The sequence below is a fragment of the Gracilinanus agilis genome, chromosome 4 (assembly GCF_016433145.1).
Source record: "Gracilinanus agilis isolate LMUSP501 chromosome 4, AgileGrace, whole genome shotgun sequence".
Lineage (NCBI taxonomy): Eukaryota > Metazoa > Chordata > Mammalia > Didelphimorphia > Didelphidae > Gracilinanus > Gracilinanus agilis.
In genome coordinates, this window is record NC_058133.1 from 172526272 (window position 1) to 172547911 (window position 21640).

A 21640-nucleotide genomic window follows, 5' to 3' on the forward strand; every position below is an offset into this window, starting at 1 on the left:
GAAGACAGAGTTAAGAGATGAAGCTGCAGTTTCAAACTTAACTCCAATCCCACCTAAAACTTAGCCCCAACCTCTTCTACAAACACCTGTTTGAAAGGATTCGAGGCAATTCACAGAATTAAACATGATGGCAAGGAATCAGGGAATACCAAATTCAAACTGCCCTTTTATCTAATTCCTCTCCCCACCCCCACCACATCCTTTCTAAGACCTCTTTTGTAGCACTCTAGACCCATCTTTTCCCATGGGTTTAATTGAGAGGGAGGGTTAGGGAATGACAGCAACATTATTTCTAAAAGCTTCTTGTTGCTGAGATAGAACTCTGGGAATTCAGGGCTGCCCAAAGAGAGGGAGAGGGAACAGGATAGAGATGGGAGGCCCCTGGCTGATGAGCAGGTCACCTAGGCAGGAAAAGGACTCTGGGGAGTGCCAAGGGCAGCCTGGATCACGTAAACTCCATGACCAGTCAGCGTCCTTAAGAGCAGATGTTCAGTCACTTCATTGCAGGAAGCCATCAAAGCCCGTGACGTTTAGCACAGCTCGTCACCAGCTCTGATGAACCTGCAAAGCAGGTTGTCAGGAGGATGGAAATTTCTCACTCGGTTTCCCCTATGTGACTCTTTTCTCAATAGCATTCACTTGTATGGCAATCAGTATCCTTATTTAGCCCCAAGGGAGACACCAGAAAACAATGCAGGTTCATGGCAAGAACAACCACAGTCACAGATTACTCACTATCCCTAAATAAACTCCCATAATACAGAAACTTCCCCTAGAATCATCCCTGCAATAAACCAGCAGTTAGTGAGTTAATGCAAGTTTCTAAATTCCCCAGCAAGAATGTACCTGGCCTGGGTTTGTTCCCAAACTCCCACAGACCAAGGAAACAGTGAAATACAAGGAAAACAGGAATGACAAATTAGCACAAAATCACTCATCCAGAACTGCATTCTTATTAACCCCATAACAGAAAGAACAGCAAACATACTTTTTAAAAATAGTGAAAAATGAAAGAATATAATGGGAACAAAATTTGGACCAGGCTGATATTATTGTATCTTTTTTGATGTAATCAACTACCATAACCATAACGGATGGCTGAAAATAATAAAGTTCCAACTAAGTCATTCCGTAATGAATAATTTTTGACAAGCTTGCTTCTTTGTTTAACCACAGTAAGATAATTAGTAAATGCCAATCATATGATATTTCAAAAGTTAATATGTGATAGTGAATGTATGGGAAAATCAAAACCTGTATGAGATCAAAAAGAAAAAAAGGGTATAAAAATAAAAATCAGCAGATGGCACCAGAGAGAACAGCCACTGCAATTCCACTTGCATTCTGGCTCATTTTCATTCCATTTTTGCCACGCCATCCCACCTCCAGAGACGACACCCCCACCCCGAGCGAAGATCTGGGGTAGTTATACCCCTAAGTGCTCAAGTGAGGGCAAGAACAATGTGAAGGTTAAATGAAGAACCTGGGGGGAGACAGGCCTTTACTAAAGGCCAGGAAGAGCTGTTTATTTCCACAGTAAGCAGGCCTAGCAGTAGTAGTGTCTGATTTTGCCTGCATCCTTTCTTCCTCAGCTTTTACTCCTGTGGTTCCCTCTGTTCCTATAGGGGAAATTGTTTAAGCAAAGACTGAATGAATGACTCCCAGGGGTGGTCTAGAGAAGATTCACAATCTGGATTGGGGCTGGATTAGCTACTCTTCATAGTCCCTTTGATACTTGTAGGGGTAGAATCCTCATTAATAAAAAAAAAATCTCAAAATAAAGGGCCAGCATCAGTGATGAGTTGATGGTTTCCCTTGGGTTCTCAGAGTCTCTTTCCAGAGTTTCCTTGAACGGTATGCCCTGCTAAGAAAGTCTTGTCCACCCCAGCCAAGCCTCTCTGCCAGACTACCCAGCTCTTCTCCCACAAGGAAGCCCTCTGGTGAGTTTGGGGGAACCTGGGGGGGGACAATCCCATTCCAGTCTCCACAATACCCTGAGTCCAGCTGTAGCCCTAGCACTGAGACAGCATCTCTCTCAGGACTTTTTGAGAGCCACCCCATCCCCACCTCCAGGCTCAGTGCCTCTTCTGAGACTGTTGAGCCCTCTTTTTGCCAGAGGTCAGTGTCACAAAACTGAGGGTTTTTCTTGTTATCTTCCAGAGGTTTGTTACTTTCCTTGCTTTTTCCCCCACCTCCCTCTCTCTCCTTTCCTGTCTCCATAGTCTGCCTTCCTGTTCTGTCTCTCTTGCCAAAACCATTCTGGTCACTAATCTTAAAGGATCTTCCTGCTGCCACCTCTGCCTCTCCTCCACAGCTTCTCTCTTTGCCAATCTGTCTCCAAAGAGGCGATGGTGTTAAGTGCGGTAAGACCAATCAGGTAATTAACCTCTATGTCCTTCTGAGTCAATCTTGGGGAAATTAGGCCAGTCAGGCCCTCCTAAGAGTACTATAATTTTTGAGCATCCACTTTCCAATTTGTACAGAGGGTGGAGAAGCTGTAGGGGCAGAAATGATGGGCTTGCTCAGCTCCTGTTCTGTCTGAGGTATGTGGGCCAAGAGGACTCAGCTCCAAGTTGGCTGGGGTTCTTGGGTAGTAAGATGGCACTGTTCAGAGGGACAGCAAGCTTTGGTGAGGCCAGCAGGGCCCTGGCAGTCTTGGGTCAGCATCCAAACACTCTGCAAATCTGACTGTTGGCATGGTTGTGGCTGGAGGTTGCCTGGCACCCTGGGGCACACCAACAAAGAGTGAGGTCATTGGAATGTCTGCAGAGACAGCTGTGGTTGGACTCACCTAGAACAGCTGGGGCCCTTTTCAGTCCCCCACCCTGCTGCCTTCCCGCCTTCCTTTCTATTCAGAAAGGTAACCAGTGGTCAGAGAGTATGACAATGATAGGGCCTGTGTGGGTGCTCTCCAAAACCCAATACTCTTAACCTTACAGACATTCATGGGGCTCTGTTGTCTGCTAGACAAGGCTGGACTCATCTGGGCCTCTGTCTCTTGACCTTCAGGACAGCAGCTGACCTCTGAGGAGGATGCCATGCCTCAGTCCCTCATCAGGGACATTCTTCTGACTCTACCCCACTCAGTTCACACAGCAACTGTTCTCAGAGATCACCCAGAGGCCAGGCTGGCTCCCGGCCTAATTCACTGTGGAAGAACCAAGGTGTTCATGACTGACCCTATGGTAAGTGCTCTTCTTTGCAGTCATATAGGCCAGGGATCAGGGGCACCTGCAAAAATGAGGAATAAAAAGGAACCTGGGAAGAAAGCAAGTGAGAACAAGGAGAGCTCCAGAAACTCCTCCAGGGAAAAGGAAGAGCAGTTTTTAAAAAATGAGGCCTTTTCCCTCAAGCAACAAGACAGAGCTTCCTTGCCATTCCCCCCCCCCCTTTTTACTCTCATATACACCTATGACTCTAGCACCAAGAGGATTACACATATGCATGCATGTATACATACACTCTCAAATGTTTTCATCATCCATCATAAAGCTATCAACAAGTCAGTCCAGTAGTGTTGAAGAACCTGCCACATGCCCTCATAATAGAAGGAGCGTCTGTTCTCTAGGAGCTTCTAGTCTAATTAGGTTGGTGGGGGGCATAATTTATTTCCATGCAGCAATGAAAACAATACAAGACAACATGAAATCAAACACCAGTTGTGTGGTAGGCTCAAAACTGTAGGAATTCCAAGAAGGAATAATTCCATATAGTTTGGAGTGACTCAGGAAAACTTCCTGAAGGAGGTGGGACTTGAACAGAACCTTGAAAGATGTTAGGATATGTCATCCTTCATCCACTAAATATCAGTCTCACAAGATAAAATACCATCTATTATCTTATTTTGTTGCTTTTTGAGATGATGAGAAACTAGCTGTGAAGATGAATTAGAAGGTTGGTCCTAAAGAAGAGAGATGCCACCAACTTTATTTTGTTGAAAGAGTTGGGGGTCTCTCTGGCAGCTGATGTCTCTAGGATCCCATCTCTCTCTCTCTTTTTTGAAACACTTTATGTCTTACAATCAATATTATGTACTGGTTCCAAGGCAGAAACGCAGTAAGGGCTAGGCAATGGGGGTTTAAGTGACTTGCCCAGGGTCACACAGCTAGGAAGTGTCTAAGGCCAGATTTGAACCTAGGACCTCCTGTCTCTAGGTCTGGCTCTCAATCCACTAAGCCACCCAGCTGCCCCATCCCACCTCTTTTTGATTTAAACTGGTAGTCGTAGGCTGGCCATATCATTCATATATATGTAGGTCTCAACCAAAAAAGCCCTTAGAAGATGACATTATAAACAAATTGGAGAAAGCATGGAAGAAATTATTGTTTAAATCACTTTGTGACCCATTTAGGGTTTTCTTGGCAAAGGTACTGGAGTGGTTTGCCATTTCCTTCTCCAGCTTATTTTACAGATGAGGAAACTGAAGCAAACAGGGTTAAGTGACATGCTCAGGATCACATAGTAAGTTTCTGAGGCTGGATTTGAACCTGGGTCTTTCCTGACTTCCAGATTCCCAGGCCTGGTGCTCTATCCACGGCACCACTTAGCCTGCCCAATGAGAGATCACATGATAAAATGGGCAATTTTGACTACATAAAACTAAAAGGTTTTGCACAAACAAAACCATAGCAGATTTGAGAGGAAAAATCTGTTGCCAGTTTTTGACTGGGTCTCGTTTCCTAGATATATAAGGAACTGAGTCAGATTTATGAGAATAATAACCATTGCTCAATTGATGTGGTCAGAGGATATGAAAGTCAGTTTTCTAAAACGAAAGAGCCCTTGGATATCTTGTCTGACCATGAGCTCTACTCCATCTGATTAGAATGGAAATCTTGGCCTTCCTTCCCCTGTCACCCTCCTCCTGTCTCTATAGCTGGAGCTGCTAGAACACTGGCGAGTACAGACCCTGAATAAGTGTGCTCGAAGCATCCAGTTCTGCTGGCGGCGGCATCAACACAGAAAGCTGGAGAAGCAGAGATGGGCAGCCACTCTTCTCCAAGCAGGTAAGAAGCCCCAGCAGCTAAGAAAGAAGCCAATCCCCTGTCTCAGCATACCCTAAACCAGCTTCCCTGGCGGTCTTTAGCCAAAGCACCTGTCAGTGTGTATAGGTAAAAGCCAGATATTCCTCTGGCACCAAGTCTCCTTATGATGCATTTAACTAACTAGACTTCATCTACAGACTCTTGGCAAAAAACCTCTGCTGTAAGTAATTTGTAAGTGCTTCTCATTCATTCATTCTCCACCCAAACAATAATCACTGGATCATCAGCAGTACACAAAGAGATTAAGAACTCCTGATTTAAAGGGGAGAGATTCCCACTGAAGAAATTCTGAGCAACCTGGCTCCATAGACACAGTCCCTTGATTCCATGGCAGAGGCTGGTAGTGTGCTCTTTTGGTTATTGATACCAATCAGGTTAGACAGCTTCAGAGGGACTTAATATGGAGGGAAAAGGGGAGACGACTCCCCAGTCCACAAGCCAGATCTTCCAGAAGCTCTTTCCCTTTGTGGATCATAGGCCAACCCTCACACACACATTTTACAGATAGAAACCAAGTCTCAAGAGAGTTGGTGATTTACCCAGTCACACAGATAGGTATCAAAGATGGGATTTGAACCTAGGACCTTTTACTCCAGAGCCACTGCACCCGCTCTTTGCCTCCCCTAGATAACCCTTGGTTAGGTGCTCAAGCCATCAGGTACTCTCACAACAGAGGCAAGCCTTGGCAAATAAGTTCAGGTCTTGAATGGCCCTTTATTCCTTTCCTCTGATCTGTGATAAATCCACCAGCAACTCGATCCTGGTTAACACGGAAACGGATCCAAAGGCTACATGCTGCTGCAACCTCTATCAAGCGTGCCTGGAGGAAATGGAGGGTGAGTACCTTCTTCCCAAGTTTGCCCTTTCTCTCTGGAAAGGGAGATAGCCATAAATGCATAGCCGACCTGTTGAGACAGGAAGGAGAGAAAAAGAGTCCTGGGTGCTTCCTCTAGCCTTTCATTCATAAAATTATGTTCATCATTCACAGTGTTTTCCTCCAAGGCCATCAGAGGAAAACCTGTTTTTAGAGATGGAATAGGACTTGCCCCATTTCACTCTCCCTTATTTTATCAAGGAGAAAAGGAAGGCCCAAAGTGGAGAAGGCCAGGCTCTTTAGGAGTGGCAGACGTGGGCCTGGCATACAGGCTCCACCACCCTGTCACCCTACCACCCTTTGGGAGTGGCTTCACTTTCTATTTCCCTAACACTACCCACAGAGATTTCATAGTGGCTATTAGGAATGATTTGCCAAGTGCCAGGGCAAAGGTTTGTGATAATAAAAGGCTTCTCATGTGAGTGTTCTTTGAAGGCCAAAATGGATTCCCTAGTATCCATAGAACTGGATAATGTGGAAGAAAGCTGCTTCAGCAGAGTGCCTGGGCCTCCACTGTCCACCACACTGCCATGGCCTCCACGTTCCACGGTCCAGCTTTGGCCCCTGGGCCTTGTACTGTCAAACTCACCTGTGGGTGTAATCGGGATGCGGAGGAACCTGTCCCTGCAGGCCTGTCTACAGATTCCTTGTCACAGCAACACCTACAAGATAGAGGCCACCCAGCATGACCAGGCTGGCATCACCTCCATCAGAGCAGTGCCCCAGGTAAGGAAGAGCTTCTAGCAGGGGCTACTACTGCTAATGTTAATAACAATAATAATAATATTTATATAGCCCTCTGCTCTTATTATCCCCATTATTACAGATGAGCAAACTGGAACTGAGGTCAAGTGACTTGCCTGGGGTCACTCTAGTAAGGGTTTGATACAGGATTCAAACTCAGTTCTTGACTCCAAGACCAGCACTCCAGCCCCAGAGACATAGTGCTTCTAATAGGCTCACTGACCGTCTAGCCCAGTGATGGGCAAACTACGGCCTGTGGGCCAAATGTGGCCCCCTGAAATGTTCTATCCGGCTGCACAACATCATTCCTAATCTGACGAATACAATGAGTAGGACACAATGCAATGAAACTTCGAAAGAGTTTGCCTTAGAAACAGACTGACAGATGAGCATTTCCTTTCCTTTGGCCCCCTCTTTGAAACGTTTGCCCATTATTGTTCTACAGCATAAAACAAATGTCAGGAACCCACTGGGATACATCAGGACAAGGGATTTTTTCTTTAAATGGCAAACAGGCATTAATAGCATTGTCTAGTTCCTTTTCAGAGCTACAGCTGAGAATGTACCTAGTCTCTTTTACTACTTCTGTGGCTTTCTGAAAACTCTTGTTTAATCCTCCCCTAATACCTTGATTCATAGCCCCAGTGTTTAATAAGTATTACCAATGTGCCTACTATGAAAAGAAAAATAAACCCTGTACTCAGGGAGCTGAAATTTGATAAATGTGTAAAAAATACAGTTTCTGCAAGGTTCAGGAAAGCCCCCACGTAGAAGGTAGGTAGTGCTGACCTGGCTCCCCCACCAACGTCACCCTATTAAGAGTTGTGGAAAACACAAATACAGTTTTCAATTAACAAGGCAAAAATTAACTTCCTTTAAATATTAGCTCCCTTTTCCCCTCTTTTACTTCTTCTCCCCAGCCAAAAAAAGTTAGTATTAAAATATATAGAAGCACAACTTGGGAATCCCAACTGTCCTTCCCAGGTGGTTGGAATACAGCCCTTACTAGTTAACGAGATTAGCTAGTTAACCAAATGAATCTGTTTTCATTTACTAGTTAAGATGAATAAGCTAAATAGGAGAGAATGCTAATTTAATTCAACCTACTACTCTGACTAGAGAATAGACTGGTTATATTTACATGGCTGTAAAAAATAGATCTTGGCTAGCACACTGGGCCTGGAGTCAGGAAGAATTATCTTTCTAGGTTCAAATCTGACCTTATTGGTTAGCAAGTGTGAGATGACCCTGGACAAGTTACTTAAACCCCATTTTCTTCAGTTTCCTCATCTATAAATGAGCTGCAAAAGGAAATGGCCACCATCTAGTATCTCTGCTAAGAAAACCCCAAATGGGGTCACAAAGAATGAGATGCAACTGAAAAATGAATAGAAGAAAATATGAGTGTCCTTTAAATATTCTCTGGAATATATTATTAGAAGGTTTAGGGTGTAATGTGGGTGTTTGGGGCCTGTGTTCTCCCAGGGAATAAAGCCAAGAGCCATTTTATTGTCTCTCTAGGGTTCCATCAGGTTTCACTGCAAGAAGTCACCCTTGCTCTATGCCAACATCAGCCCTGAGCCACAGAACTGTGACATCACTGGTTTTAATCAAATCCTCCTGGACAGACACAGACTGATTGAAGTGTGATTTTTCTCTGGTTGTTGGCCCCCACCCCCGGCCCCTGTATTGGGGGTGAGTCTCTGCACTTTTGCTAGGCCTCCAGATGCCTTTGTGAGTTGCACAATATATTCCTGACACCCAGTCACCTTCCCCCAGGGACTTGGATTATACCTGAGAGACCAAATCTCCCTGTGTGCCCTGAGCCCAGCTTTGCTTTTAGAAACACTGACTTCGACCACATTTAGCAGCTAGCTCTAATGGGGAGGGCCTTCAGGCACATGCTCCCTCCCCAGCCACAGTGTAGCTCCTTTCAGATAGGAAAAGAAAAAAAGGGTCAATGCAGATTTTTTACAGAAGAACTAGGACTATCCCTACCCTTGTGCCTACTGCTCTGTTGAGTAAAGCTAAAACTTAGCCACTCAGTTCTGTACATTGTCCTGGGGGAAGGAGTGGGAATGTGGCCCAAATCAAACTATTTAAAGTTACTTCAAATGATTAGCTTATTCTGTATCAAAGATGAATCAGCAATTCCATTTTATTTAAATGTTATTACAAGTCACATCCAGGAACAGGCTGAGCCAAGCTGAGGATGTTTTAATTCAGATGCATATGAGAGGGAGACAAACTCTGCCAAATAAGCCCCTCTCCTAGGCTTGTCTTGATATGTACTATGAACAAATAAAATGTTTTTAAAAACCAGTCCATGTTGCCAACCAATACTTTTCTTATCACAAGATAAGCTATCTCTGTTGGATTTGAGCACACTGCTCACTGGTGGGGTAAAAAGCAGAGGCTGGAAAGTCTCAAGCCTTCCTGCTCCACTACAGCCAGCCTCTCAGGCTGAGCTCCTACTCTAGGGAATATTCCCTTGCTTAGGGCTCTATTCAAAATTCCAGAGTAGGGAGACAACCTCCAGTTTCCTCTTTCCAAGAGGCTGCCCAGTTCCTTCTCTGTGCTGGCAGGAATTCATCCCTCTACATCCAAAGTGTTTTCTTTCTCAGGAGGGTCAACAATTCTCAGACAGCAGTCGGCAAACTCCACAAACAAGGGCTCTCGCATGTGGCTTTTCATAAGTGTCTCTTTGTCTTCTGCCTGGTCAATGCTGACCAGCAACTGTTGGAGGTGGGGATTGGTCAATAAGTTTCTTAATTCCTTCGAGTCCCCTTGAAAAATAGACAAGAATTCGAGGGGTGAGTATGGCAGAACTAAAGGCAATGACCCATTGATTGTGGGGGTGGGGGGGCACAGGGTCTCTGGAAGTCAAATGTAAGAGAGGAAGCAGCTTTTACTAGGCTAAAGCTTCAACCACACCTAGCTACTTTATTACCTGCCCTATCATCTATTGCATCATTCACACAGAAGTTGAAATTATCAGCATCAGAAGTAAATCCAAGATACAAAACCAACAATGCTAGACTACTAGGATAATTTTAGAGTAAGGATCTTGTTTTCAGAGTGTTTTTAAGAAAAAAAAAAAGTAACTTTTTTTTAAAGCCACCTGGGTTTCAAGAGAGGAAAAATGTTCTGTCACAAATTCTACCATTTCAGGAACCAGTTCTTACCAGGTACTTCACAAATAAAGAATTGCTTGTATGCATATTCCCCCCCCCCCCTTACCCCAAGAGAGGACATAACATTCCATCAGTACTAAGGTGAGTGGGCCCCAGAGCAAGCTTAATGATAAGACCAGACCATACACATGTTATACTTCATTTCTGAGGTCTTGCTGCTATGAGGCTAAATAAGGCAGTTGCTCTGGAGTAAAGGTACTTAAGTGAAGGAGTTAAGCCTCCAACATTACCTACTGCTTCGGCAAACCCACACAGGCCAAGTTTGAATAGAAGAAACTTGTCATCCTTATCTTGTCATCACTAGCTCATGATCATACAGAACTTTAAGCCACAGCACCACATGGAGAAAGGCCTAAATTTACAATGATGCTTATTTGGAATTTACTGCTGTAGCCTAGTATTCCATGTTAAAAATAAACTTGGTGAGTTCTGATTTAACTCAAAGCACACACACATGCGTAAGTGGGACAAGGTAGTATCCTAACAATAAAACTACAGGTGCTTGAAATACATGTAGGCATTATAATTTATTATTCATTAAACAGTATTCAAGCTTTTTCACTTTTTGCATAATTTGTTTAATAATAAACTAGTCTCCTTCCCTTTAGTCATAATAGAAATTCAGCAAGAAATGTGCTTTGAATATCCCAAAGACAGCATTATAAGATCATTGATCAGAAGCAGCAGGGCCTTCAGAGATCATCTAGCTCAGTGGTTCCCAAACTATTTTGGCCTACCACCCCTTTTCCAGAAAAAAATATTTAGCCCCCTGGAAATTAATTTTTTTTTAATTTACTAGCAATTAATAGAAAAGATAAATGCACCTGTGGCCATCACCACCTCCCTGGATCGCTGCAGCACCCACCAAGGGGCAGTAGCACCCATTTTGGGAATCACTGATCTAGTCCAACTCCCTCATTTTACAGGTTAAGGAAGGGAACTGAGGAGGTTCAGAAAGTTGCTGAAGTGACTCATCCAATGCCCCAGCAATAAGCAGTGTCCTTTTCAATGCATTATGGAAAAATAATTCCTTACAGGGAGTTATTACTATGACAATATTTTTTGGAAATTTCTTGGGAAACCAGAGTCTGCATGTAATGATCTATAAACAGTTCCCTTACACAAGAGAGCTATAAAGATCCTCTTAATCTGTCAAGAATTGTTACATGATTATAGATTTTAGTTAAGTTTTAGCCTAATAAATACAAATATTTTCCATGCTATGTGCTGATTAAACCACATACAAGATTAGATGCAATAAATGACATTGGCTTACCCAGATCCTTCAGTTTCCGAATAGACACTCTATCCTTTTCGTCATCACTGTCTAAGATATCAGCTACAGACCAATCATTACCTAAGAAGAAAAATGTTATTTGCTAACTTCCCTTCTTTTTATCTCCCCCTCCCCCCCAAGTAAGAAGGAAAGTCCTTTAATGCCATTAAGATGGTCACAAGAAGAGTTTTGCAAATAGTGCAACCCACAGAGGGCATAGGTTCAAATCTCCTTCTGGCATAGCTATTATGAAGATAATCTCACAGTTCACTGCCTGGGTCTGAGTTTCCTCATCAGCAAATTAAAGGGTATTTAAGAGAAGTTTAGGTTGCTAAGTGTTTAGAGAACCAGACCTGGAGATGAAGGTCCTAGGTTCAAATTTGGCCTCAGACACTTCCTAGTTGTGTCACCCTGGGCAAGTCACTTAATTCCAACTGCCTAGGCCTTACTGCTCTGCCTACTACTGATTCTAAGAAGGTATGGGTTTAAAAAAAAGAGCATTAAGATTAGATGGCCTATAAGGTCCATTCCAGCTCTAACTCTATGATCTTTGATTCTCCAGGGCTCCACTGCCTAACAAGTAAAGGGAAGTGAACAACATTACAAATCTGTGATTCCAAAATACTTGATTTTCATAAAGTTTTCTGGGTGGAAGTCACCTAGGGAGGAAATAGTGAAACCAGTTCCATCCCCACCAACACTCATTATTTTGGACACTATTCATGGAACACTAAAAAAGAGGAAGAAGAAAAATGTTATGCTAGTATTCCTGTGTTCATCAACAATATCAGGCTATTTGTTAATGAAACATCAACAGGCTCAGCAAAAAAGCAGTTCTTAATTATGAGCACAAGTCACTGTGCTAGGAGCTGGAGAGCTGAGAAAACAAGGCTTTGTCTTCGAGGAGCTCACCTTCTACAAGAGAGGATGGGACAAATCAGTGAATGCAAAGTAGAGTGTGAAAAGAGCAAAGGAGGGATGCAGATGGCATGCCCCTCCAAGAAATTCTGAGGAGGAAGAGAGAACACTCAGAAGATCAGGTTAAACTTCCCAAAGGGATAACCTAGCAAGAGTTCCTACTGGACCCATTCTGCCACCTTCCTCAGAGAGGCTTACATTTTATGCATCCCCCTACAGCACTTAGCATAGCTTCAAACATGTAGTTTTGTAGGTGCTAAATAAAATACTTAATTGAACTCTCCATCCTTAGATCTGCCACCCTTTCTTTTGAGTGTGGGGCCTCTCATACGGTTGGTACTTGTCAATCTCTAAACTGAAAAAGCAGAAAGACATCAGCCAACCTTCACTCTCAGGAGCACCTTTTCCCCCCTTTAAACCCTTACCTTCTACTTTAAGGGCTAGCTAATGGGGGGTTAAGTAACTTGCCCAGGGTCACACAGCTAGCAAGTGTTTGAGACCAGAGTTCTCTAGATCTGGTTCTCAATCAGCTGAGTTGCCCAACTGCCCCCTCAGTAGCACCAATACCACCTAGGACTTTTGGCCAAACTCCATTCATTTACCAATTTGAACCCTGGAGATTCCCTCTTGATGGCTTTCTCCAAACCCAAACAGCTGAATAATCAAAATCCATAACTGGGCCATCATATTTCCACTACAAATCAATACTTTATATCCTGCTCCAACTATCACTCCCTCACTATCAAACTGTTTTCCTCAAACATTGGCCCATTATATCCCCTTAGTCCTTTCTTTCCTAGCAAATGACCCCATCCTACTATTAAGAACATCACATGTGAGCTACCTCAACTTTCCTCCTCTGAATATTACCTACTCTTTCCTCCTTCCACCATGTTTCAGAAGGGTTTTCACTTTTACTTTTCAAAATTGTCGACTCGTAGTCCTGCTCCCATCCCACCCTATGGCCTTGTTTCAGTTTTCTGTTCTGCCTTTTCCCTCTGCCTAAAAGCAAGTTCAGGTCTCCCTTACTCCATTGCTAAAGCTACTATTGGTCTCCCTGCATCACATCTCAACCCCATTCTAATCCATCCTCCACCAAAGTAGTTTTCATAAAATACAGGATTAGCTATATCACCACCTCCCTCCCCACTCAGTGACCCCTAGTACCTGGATCAGTTTCTCTGGCTGGAATTAAAGTTCTTCACAATCTGGCTCCTTTAATTTTTTAAATACATTATTCAAATCCTCTTAAGGCCTAGATAACCAGGATGCTTCAGATCCCATCCCTATGCATGCCTGAGATGTAACCACCCACACAAAGATGTGGCACAATTTTGTCATGTAAATGTTTGGTTTTATCTCCCCTCCTTACTCTTCACCTTTCTTCAGGTCAGTTTCCCTAATCTACTCCTTAAGCCTTGATTCCAAAAAGTCACTTACCTTTGTCCTCCAAAAACTTTGTTTTCACAAAACGATTGTCCGAATCTTTCTTAACAGGTGAGGGGTTGGAGATGCATTGCTCTGGAAAAATTAAAAATCAAGGTCTCTATAGAATACAGGCCAACCCCAAGCAAGCATGAGCCTGGAGGAATTTAAGAAGAAAAGCAGGGGCATGCACTATCAACCTTCACCCATTTACAGTTCAAAATACAGGAAGAAGTAAAAGATACCATTCTTCAGTGGTTCTGAGACAATCTGGAAAGGACCAGGACAGAGATAAGGAAGGGGAAAAAAGAAATGAAAGAAAAAACTGGGGGGCGGGTGTGGGGGAGTCAAATGGGTCCGAAGTGCATGGGGAAGACAGGACAGGAAGAAGTAAAGGGATCCGGGATAAGGGCAGGAGAGGATGGAGAAAAGACAGACTATATAGCAGAAGATAGTGGGATTAGAGAACAGGAGAGGACAGAGCGGAAGGATAGAATGGTGAGAGGAGAAAGCTGACAGAAGGGAAGAGTGGGGGAAAGAGGATCGAAGACGAAAGATAAAAGACAACGGGGAGACGGCATGGGGCAGAGAGGGGAAGAGCGAAAGGATGGGTAAGAATTAAGGAAGAACAGAGACAGGAGATGATGGGGAAGTAAGAGAGGAACAGAGCTGGATGGAAGAAAGTAGGGAGCTCTCCGAGGCTTCAGGGTTGGCCGGGAGAAGTCACAGGGGCTTTGCTGGAGATCTGGGGGTGCCGAGACCCTACCTACCTTTGTGCTTCTTGTAGCAGGGGACGGAGCAGCTGCAAGAGAACCAGGGATGGACGGATTAGGGCAGGAGAGCGGGCTCCTTCGGAGACGGGACCCGAAACTGCTGCAGTCTCCCCCCCGCCCGGCCTCCTGCGACCCCCACCCAAGTCCTGGCTTGGAGCGCATACGGACCAACCCGCTATCCCATCCCTTCCCTGCCGAAGTCGTACGTACTACGGGACGCGGCAGGCGGGGCAGCGGTACTTCGGCCTCTCTTCGCACACGCCGCACACCGACACCAGACCTAGCGAAGACATTTCCGCCACTGCACCTTTTGCACAATCGTAGATAGGACTTCCTGCCACGCCCCTTTAAATGAGTGTATCGCGAGAGAACTGGGAAGACCCTGTGATCCGCCTCCTCCGGACCCGCGACTTCCGGACTAACCAAACCTAAAAATCAGACCAAACGAATCGATCCGCGTCCTTTCCGCCTACAGGAATCAGAAAGTACAGCCCGAGAATTTGATCGTCTACTGGGTGAGCAACCTGGTTGGAAAGACCACGACGTTCGCTAGAGGTAGGCAAGACTCTGGAGCTGTGTGAGCCGGAAAGGTACTTAGTAGTTCTCGGAGGCTGTTGAAATGGAAGATAATCAATAATCTTTAAGGTCTAAGTCCTACTCCGTACCAGGATCTATGCTAAGAGTTGGAGATACAAAGAAAGCAAAAGGCAATCCCTGCCCCCGAGGAGTTCACAATCTAATCGGGGACGACAGCACATAAAAAGAAGCTGAAGAGGAGGAAGCATGGGTACCTGGCACAGCAAGGGCCTGAAGAAGTCCTGCGGTCAATGTGGAAAATGATGAGTGACTGCCTCGGATTCCCTCCTTAAATGGAAGTTCGGGGAGAAGCTCTCCTATGTTCACCTTTCACTTCCAATTAGAGGAAAAGGTGCCCCCAAAATCAGTGGTACTGAGGAGATGTGTTTCAGAGTTGATGTCATCTTGCTAGAGGATGAATTTCTGGACATCATGATTGAGGGAGATTATTTTTAAAATGAGGGAATTGACTAATTTCTAAAGCTCCTTCTATCTCTAAATTCTATGATGTAGATTTCTCCAAGGTCATAGCCAAGGGTTCAAAGCAATCCTAAGCTTCCTCTCCCAGTCTTCAGGGAAGGGTGTCCTTGGATCAGGTTCCAAGATGATTTACATTCTTGTTTACATATGACTTTACATAAAACTGAGTTTCACCCCACCCCCTCCAATTAATCAATGAACATTTATTAAATGTCTACTATGTGCCAAAAACTGTACATAGGATATAAAAAAGCTAAAGATTGTCCCTGCCTTCAAGGAGCTTAAAATTTAAGGCATGCAAAAAATATATACAAAGCAAGCTAAATACAGGTTGAATATGAAATAATTAACAGAAGGAAGGCAAGACTTCTAGTAAAAAGTGAGATTTTCACAGGTGGGGGGGTTGGGGGGGTGAAGGGGAAAGTAGGAGCATGAATCATGTAACCATGTTAAAAATGAATATTAATAAATGTTTTTAAAAAATGTGAAATTTTCTTTGGGACTTAAAGGAAACCAGGGAAGTCTGTAGTTGGATCAGAAGAGAGAGAGCATTCCAGGTATAGGGACAGCCAGAGAGAATAACTGGGGCTGAAATATGGACTGTCTTGTTTGTGGAACAGCCAGGAGGCTAGAATCACTGAATGGAAGAATACTTATCCTGGAGTAAAATGTAAGAAGAATGGAAAGTTGGAAGGAGCTAGGATAAAAAAGGCTTTGAATGCCAAACAGAGCATTGCTTTTGGAGGCAATTGGAAGCCACTGGAGTTTACTAAGTATGGAGATGGTAATGGGGAGTGACCTGTGCTTTAAGAAAATAATTTAGGGATTTTAGTGGCTGAATGGAACATAGGTTAGAATGGGGAAAGATTTGAGGAAGGCAAACTGGAAGCCAAGCAATAATCAAGGTGAGGTGAGGAGGACTAGTGTTATCAAGAAGTAAGGTAAGGTAATCTGAGTGGGTCAACAAGGCAATTTGGGTGTGAGGAAGGATAAAGGGGATATTAGGTGATTATAAGGTGATTGGAGGAGGAATGAAGGTAAAGGAAGGTATATAGGAGATAAAGGAAATGGGGTATGTAGGAGAGGGCAGCTCAAACAGGTTTGTTCCCAGAGGCTTGAGACAGAATACAGGGAGGAAACTAAGGCCAGTAAGAAATGTTTAGGTTTCGGCTGGAGGGTTTCTCTTGTTAGTTTCTAAAGTCTCTTGAGGGAGGAGTCGAGAGGGCCCCTCCCTGCCAGTCAAACTGATGGCTGGAGGAAGTCTGGGGTAGGTACTTCCTGCCAAGCTGGATGCCCCCAGTTCTCTCAAGAAATAAAAAGAAAATGATTCCTTCCCTCTTTAGCCCTTGTCTCAATTTTCGATACAATGATTCACCAGAGGCTTTGAGTAGGTAACAAGGGTTGAGTGTCTACTTTTTGTTCTGCTGTTAGGTCTGTTCCCATGAAGTGCTCAAGCAACTCAACCCTAATGCTCCACCCATCCCTCCTGACCCCTAATTTGCTCCTCCTCCAAACCTTTTAGGTGACACTACTTTGTCTTGCTCTGACTATGGCTCAAATTCTGACCTGAGCCTTCAGTGGAATAGAACAAATGGGGGTCATTGCCTCCCCAACCTGTTTTCACTGTGTATATCCCCAACCTCCTAGAATTTGGAAGAATATCAGAGAGAGCAAGAGATGGGAAAGAATGAGGTGAAGGCTTCCACTATCTGTTTTAAAAACAAACAAAGGAAACCTATCACTTAAGACCTAAAAGAAAGACTCCTTTTATTGTGAAAAGCACAATGACTTTGGCAGACTGAAGACCAGGGTCTAAACCCTGGTTCAGCTATTTACTGCCTGAGAACTTTAATGTGGTACTTAGAGTCTCACTCAGAGTCATTGTAAGCTTTGGACAATACTAATTTTGTTCTTTTTTAATTGGATAAATTAAAATTTTCACTTCTAATTCCTTTTCTCTTTTTCAATTACTTGTGATAAGGCCAATTTTTTTAAAAAAAGGTCCTCAGTAGGACTTGTATAAATGGAGATTTTGTGCTTTGAACTATGTACCCCAGAATTCCTTTCTGTATATCCAGAATGCTTTTCCCTTTGTCTACCTTTGCATCTTCATGTAATTGTTTATAAATTCTGAAACTCTGCCTCTTCTCTCTCTTCTTTCATGACCAGGGCTGGATTAGCTAGTTTTTTATGTTATTATTAATAAATCTTCTTAAATATAATACATAGAATATTGGATATTAATTTTTAATCTTTAAAATTTGGCTTTTCATGAAGGATTAGAATTCTCAAATATTTTTTAAGATAGATTTTCAGTTAAGTTAGTAAGTTTGCCCAATCTCCACCTGCCTGTCTGTTTTCATGCCAGCCCACTGCCTGTGCTCCTGCCAATTCAGCCTGAGTGCTACCTGTCCATCCTACAGCCTCTGCTTGCTTCGACTAGACCCACCACAAGAGCCTGCCATTCTGAGCTGCTTTTTTTTTCCACAGAGGATGATGTATAAAAATCCTTCCACCCCAATCCCTTCCCCCAGCCCACATGGGTTTTCCAGTCTGTCCTAGCCATTTTCAGAAGGGGAATACAGTGTAGAGGAGAAGAAATCATGCTATTGAGCCACACCCCCTTCTAGCTTCTAAGCTGAATTCTTAAGCTGACCCTAGGTTCCTGGCTGAGAGAGAGGCCTGCAACTAAGGATTTTTTTTCATGGGAAGGGGGCTCCTCTGCCTTTTTTTTTTTTTTTTTTTTTTTTGAGGGCACATAGCCCAAATCAGTTGAGATTCTCCTTCTCTCTCCTGACTCAAAACATCTGGGGTAGCCAGTCCTTCATATGCAAATACACTATTGTTCTCTTTCTCAGTTTTGCCCTTAGGGAAAAGAGCACTGAAGAATAGCTCTTAAAAGCCCTTTAGCAAAAACCTGAAAAAGATCTTTTCACCTTCTGGTCAGGGTCTTCTGTTTATCTTATCAATAAAATCCATTCAGTCTTTTTTTTTTCTTTTGAGGAAAAATGCTGTTGCAAAGTATGCTTGAAGCTCTGGAGTTCATAGAACCAGTAGGTGCTTCTTAGCTCTGCTTGATTTTTTTTACTGGCAGCTTAAATATAAATTGTATATTTCCCATTTTGTTTACTTCTTCTCAAGAATATGCAGCAACCTATGCTGCTTAAATTACAGACCAAACTGAAATATTTTGACAAAGTTTTGAAAATCTTAAATATTTTCACTATGCAGACTGGAGATTCCACCCAGTGCATGCATGAGGGCATTTAGAACTGTGACAAACGAAATGCAAATGGATCATAAATACTGGGGAGGGGAAGAAACCTTAAAAGAATCTGGAAATTTATTGATGTTAACTTTTTTGAGTTTTTGCTTCCCCTCCGAATAGTGAACAAGTCTATTGGAATTGGAGAAAAAATTTTGAACTCACTGCCTACGTCCTTGTCATGCTTATTTTATTTGCTGATTGTTTAAGATTTAATTTTTTAAAGTTTATATATATTATTATATTATATATAAATCTAATCAATGTCTTTGTTACATGTTTTTATCTGTACCTTTCCCCTATGACTGTATTGTACAAAATATCATTGTAGAAGCCCATGAACATCTTACACAAACCCTTGTCACTTGATCCATCAAGATCACATGTTGCTTAAACAGCCTTTTCTTTCATTTTGCCTTTGTTAATTGTCACATAGATAATGGATGGACTCCATCAAAAAACTAGTTGTGACCTATATACAACCTTTGGAGAATTTAATGACGTAAGAATTTCAGTTAATTTTAAGGGAACTTCAGAAATAATTTTAGATATCTAGTAACTTCTAAATGAAAGGTTTTTTAAAAATATATATATTATAAGGAATGTTGAATCAAAAACCAGAGAACAAAATAGAAGTTCCCACCAGAAAAAAGTTTTATATAAAGCAGGAAGCTAAAAAGAGCTTTTGCATGCATGGTTTTTAAATTCTTCAGTTTAATCAAATACTTCCACCAGAACAATCTAGATTTCTTGGTGATGTTCTAGACCCCAAAAGGTTTTATTCAACAATATAGAGATTTGTGTTCTGCCAAATTTTGAAATAATGGCAATAATAGACTTTGTTTAAAAATATTTTTGCCAAGGTTGAAAGATTTGCTATACCTGTAGAACCTGTGACAAGTATCCATCAGTTCATAGATTTTTTAAAATATCACAGAGCAAGTGGTTATATAGAAACTCATATGAATCCTATATAATAATAGGTTTGTTTGCTATTGTCATTAACTGGGCTATTGGGAATTTTGGTATTTTCTTTGAATGTGCATTATCTACTGCATTACTGTTTTATTATGAAAATCATTTGCACTCACACAGTGGTTCATGGCCAAGTTAAAAAGGAAATGGTTCTCATTTTTGGTGAGGAAACTGAAGCCGTCCAGCAGCTCCACGAAAATTCCTAGTGGGTAGGATACTCAGAAGGGGGAACCAAGGACTGAGTGAAAATGTGTTATGGGTTAAGGACTAATGGAAAGAGAACATAAGGCGAGAATAAAGACACACAGACAAAGAAAGTTCTGGCATAAGGTAGACAGACATCAAGTAAGCTCTGGTGGTCAAGAACTTATGGTTCAGAGCTCTGATGGTAAAGAGCTTCGATGGTTCAGAGCTTTTCTCTCAGCTGCCATATAGGTACCTTTTATTGGAGTTACAACAGTATATGGGGAAAGGGGAGAGCCAAGTGGTTTGATACATTAACATTATGAGGTAATCATCAGGAGATACAAACTGCTAGAACCTAAAACAATAGGTAGAGCTAACACCTGGATCAGGAGCAGATATGGCCTAAGGCATAGGATGTTTGATACATATGTTAATTGATCATTGTAGGTAAAGTAAGGAGACTGAGATAGCTGACCAGTCTTTCAGAGTGTAGCCTTAGGGAAGGGCTAGGAATTTGGCTAGGTTGAGGTTCAATTTAACTCAAGATTCCAGAAATCAATCATTAGCCATACATGAGTCAGTTTTTGAGCACTCTTAAAATAATATCACAATTAGTGTATACCTGGATTGCTACAGAACCTTTGTATTCTACCTCTCCTTGGCTGACACAGTGTGTAACTGATTGTAAGCTATATTTTTTTATTTTTAAAAATTTTTTGTTATTCTTTTTCAATATAGTTTTTGAATACTTTGAAGTACATATAATCAATATCTATCTTTTTTATTTTGCAGTAATATAAGTTTAAAATACATCTGTTCTAATATAAATGCATACCCAAAAGCTTTAGACCAGTAATGGGCAAACTTTTTAAAGAGGGGGCCAAAGGAAAGGAAATGCTCATCTGTCAGTCTGAGGAAACTCTTTTGAAGTTTCATTGTATTGTATCCTACTCATTGTATTCATCAGATTAGGAATAATGTTGCACAGCCAAATAAAACATTTCAGGGGGCCACATCTGGCCCGCCTGCCGTAGTTTGTCTATCACTACTTTAGACTATAAAAATAATGCCATTGATTGTTTAAAAATTATGGGACTTTGCTTAATGATTCTGTCTGATTCCAGAAGAAGAGAGTACAAGAAGAGCCATTGCACAGTGCCAAAGAAACACAAAGCTAAACTGCATAGTGCCAATTGAGCTCAAGGTCAAAGAGACCAATTCCAGTGGGATTGATGTAATTTTGAGCCAAGACAAGAGGATTTGAACTTGTTTGGGGTTTGAGGTTGCAGCTATTTTGACATATGTCAGAGACAGGACTTCCCTGAGCCCCATCAAGCACCTCACTTTGTCTGCCATCCCAGCTCCCATAATCTAGTCCCTTTTCTGTCTTTCATAGTGTGGCAAACTTTCTATAGTTCTGGCTACTGACTGGGTAAGTGCATAATTACATAAATCATGTTAATTGGGCCCTGATTCAAGGACCTGTTATAGTCTTATTTTTCCTTTACTTAGATTTTTTAGACATACGACTTTGATATTTTATATTTCATCCACAAGTTATTTTTTCTCTTTTATTTGGATTTTTTTGATGTTTTTGATTTCTTTTACAAATTGATTCATATACCTCATAACTCAGCCATGCATCCCTGAGTGATCCCTGTGTTTATTATTCTCCTCAAGGGGGACTATCTTATTGTTGGAAACTTTGATTTGAACTTGAGCCTAATTTAGAACAGGAGACTACCTCCCAGAATCCAGAAGGCGCCATGAAGATTCCTGCAGAGACCACATGAAGCACTAGAAGATCCAGAGTGAACTTTGAGGGGTTGAACATATTTTTTTTTAACATTTATTAATAATCATTTTTAACATGGTTACATGTTTCATGCTCCTATTTTCCCCTTCACCC

General features: G+C 42.3%; 2 protein-coding genes across 3 annotated transcripts in view; one reads left to right on the forward strand and one right to left on the reverse strand.

Moving 5' to 3' along the window:
* Positions 1-8985, forward strand: part of MYO19 (myosin XIX) — a 65537-nt gene extending 56552 nt beyond the window's left edge. Inside the window, 8 exon segments of the mRNA XM_044674289.1 lie at positions 1828-1873; positions 1875-1940; positions 2102-2122; positions 3030-3185; positions 4877-5006; positions 5796-5881; positions 6355-6645; positions 8185-8985. Coding sequence (XP_044530224.1) covers positions 1828-1873; positions 1875-1940; positions 2102-2122; positions 3030-3185; positions 4877-5006; positions 5796-5881; positions 6355-6645; positions 8185-8313 — 925 coding nt within the window. The 3' untranslated portion in view covers positions 8314-8985.
* Positions 8799-14761, reverse strand: ZNHIT3 (zinc finger HIT-type containing 3). 2 transcript variants are annotated; one of them, XM_044674290.1, is made up of 5 exons: positions 14460-14761; positions 14247-14278; positions 13492-13572; positions 11134-11214; positions 8799-9449 (listed from the first exon to the last, which is right to left on the reverse strand). In XM_044674290.1, exons 1-5 carry the CDS (start codon positions 14540-14542, stop codon positions 9253-9255), a joined length of 474 nt encoding a protein of 157 aa, XP_044530225.1. In that variant the 5' UTR covers positions 14543-14761; the 3' UTR covers positions 8799-9252. The 2 variants fall into 2 exon arrangements, with proteins under 2 accessions (XP_044530225.1, XP_044530227.1); XM_044674292.1 differs by lacking the exons at positions 11134-11214; positions 13492-13572.
* Between the last annotated feature and the right edge of the window lie 6879 nt (positions 14762-21640).

Excerpts from the sequence above, each read along its gene's own strand:
- ZNHIT3 (XM_044674290.1), bottom strand. The coding sequence starts at position 14,542 with ATGTCTTCGCTAGGTCTGGTGTCGGTGTGCGGCGTGTGCGAAGAGAGG. Across the intron at positions 13,573-14,246 it reads CTGCTACAAGAAGCACAAAG|AGCAATGCATCTCCAACCCC; the intron begins GTAGGTAGGGTC and ends TAATTTTTCCAG. Across the intron at positions 11,215-13,491 it reads AAAGTTTTTGGAGGACAAAG|GTAATGATTGGTCTGTAGCT; the intron begins GTAAGTGACTTT and ends TTTTCTTCTTAG.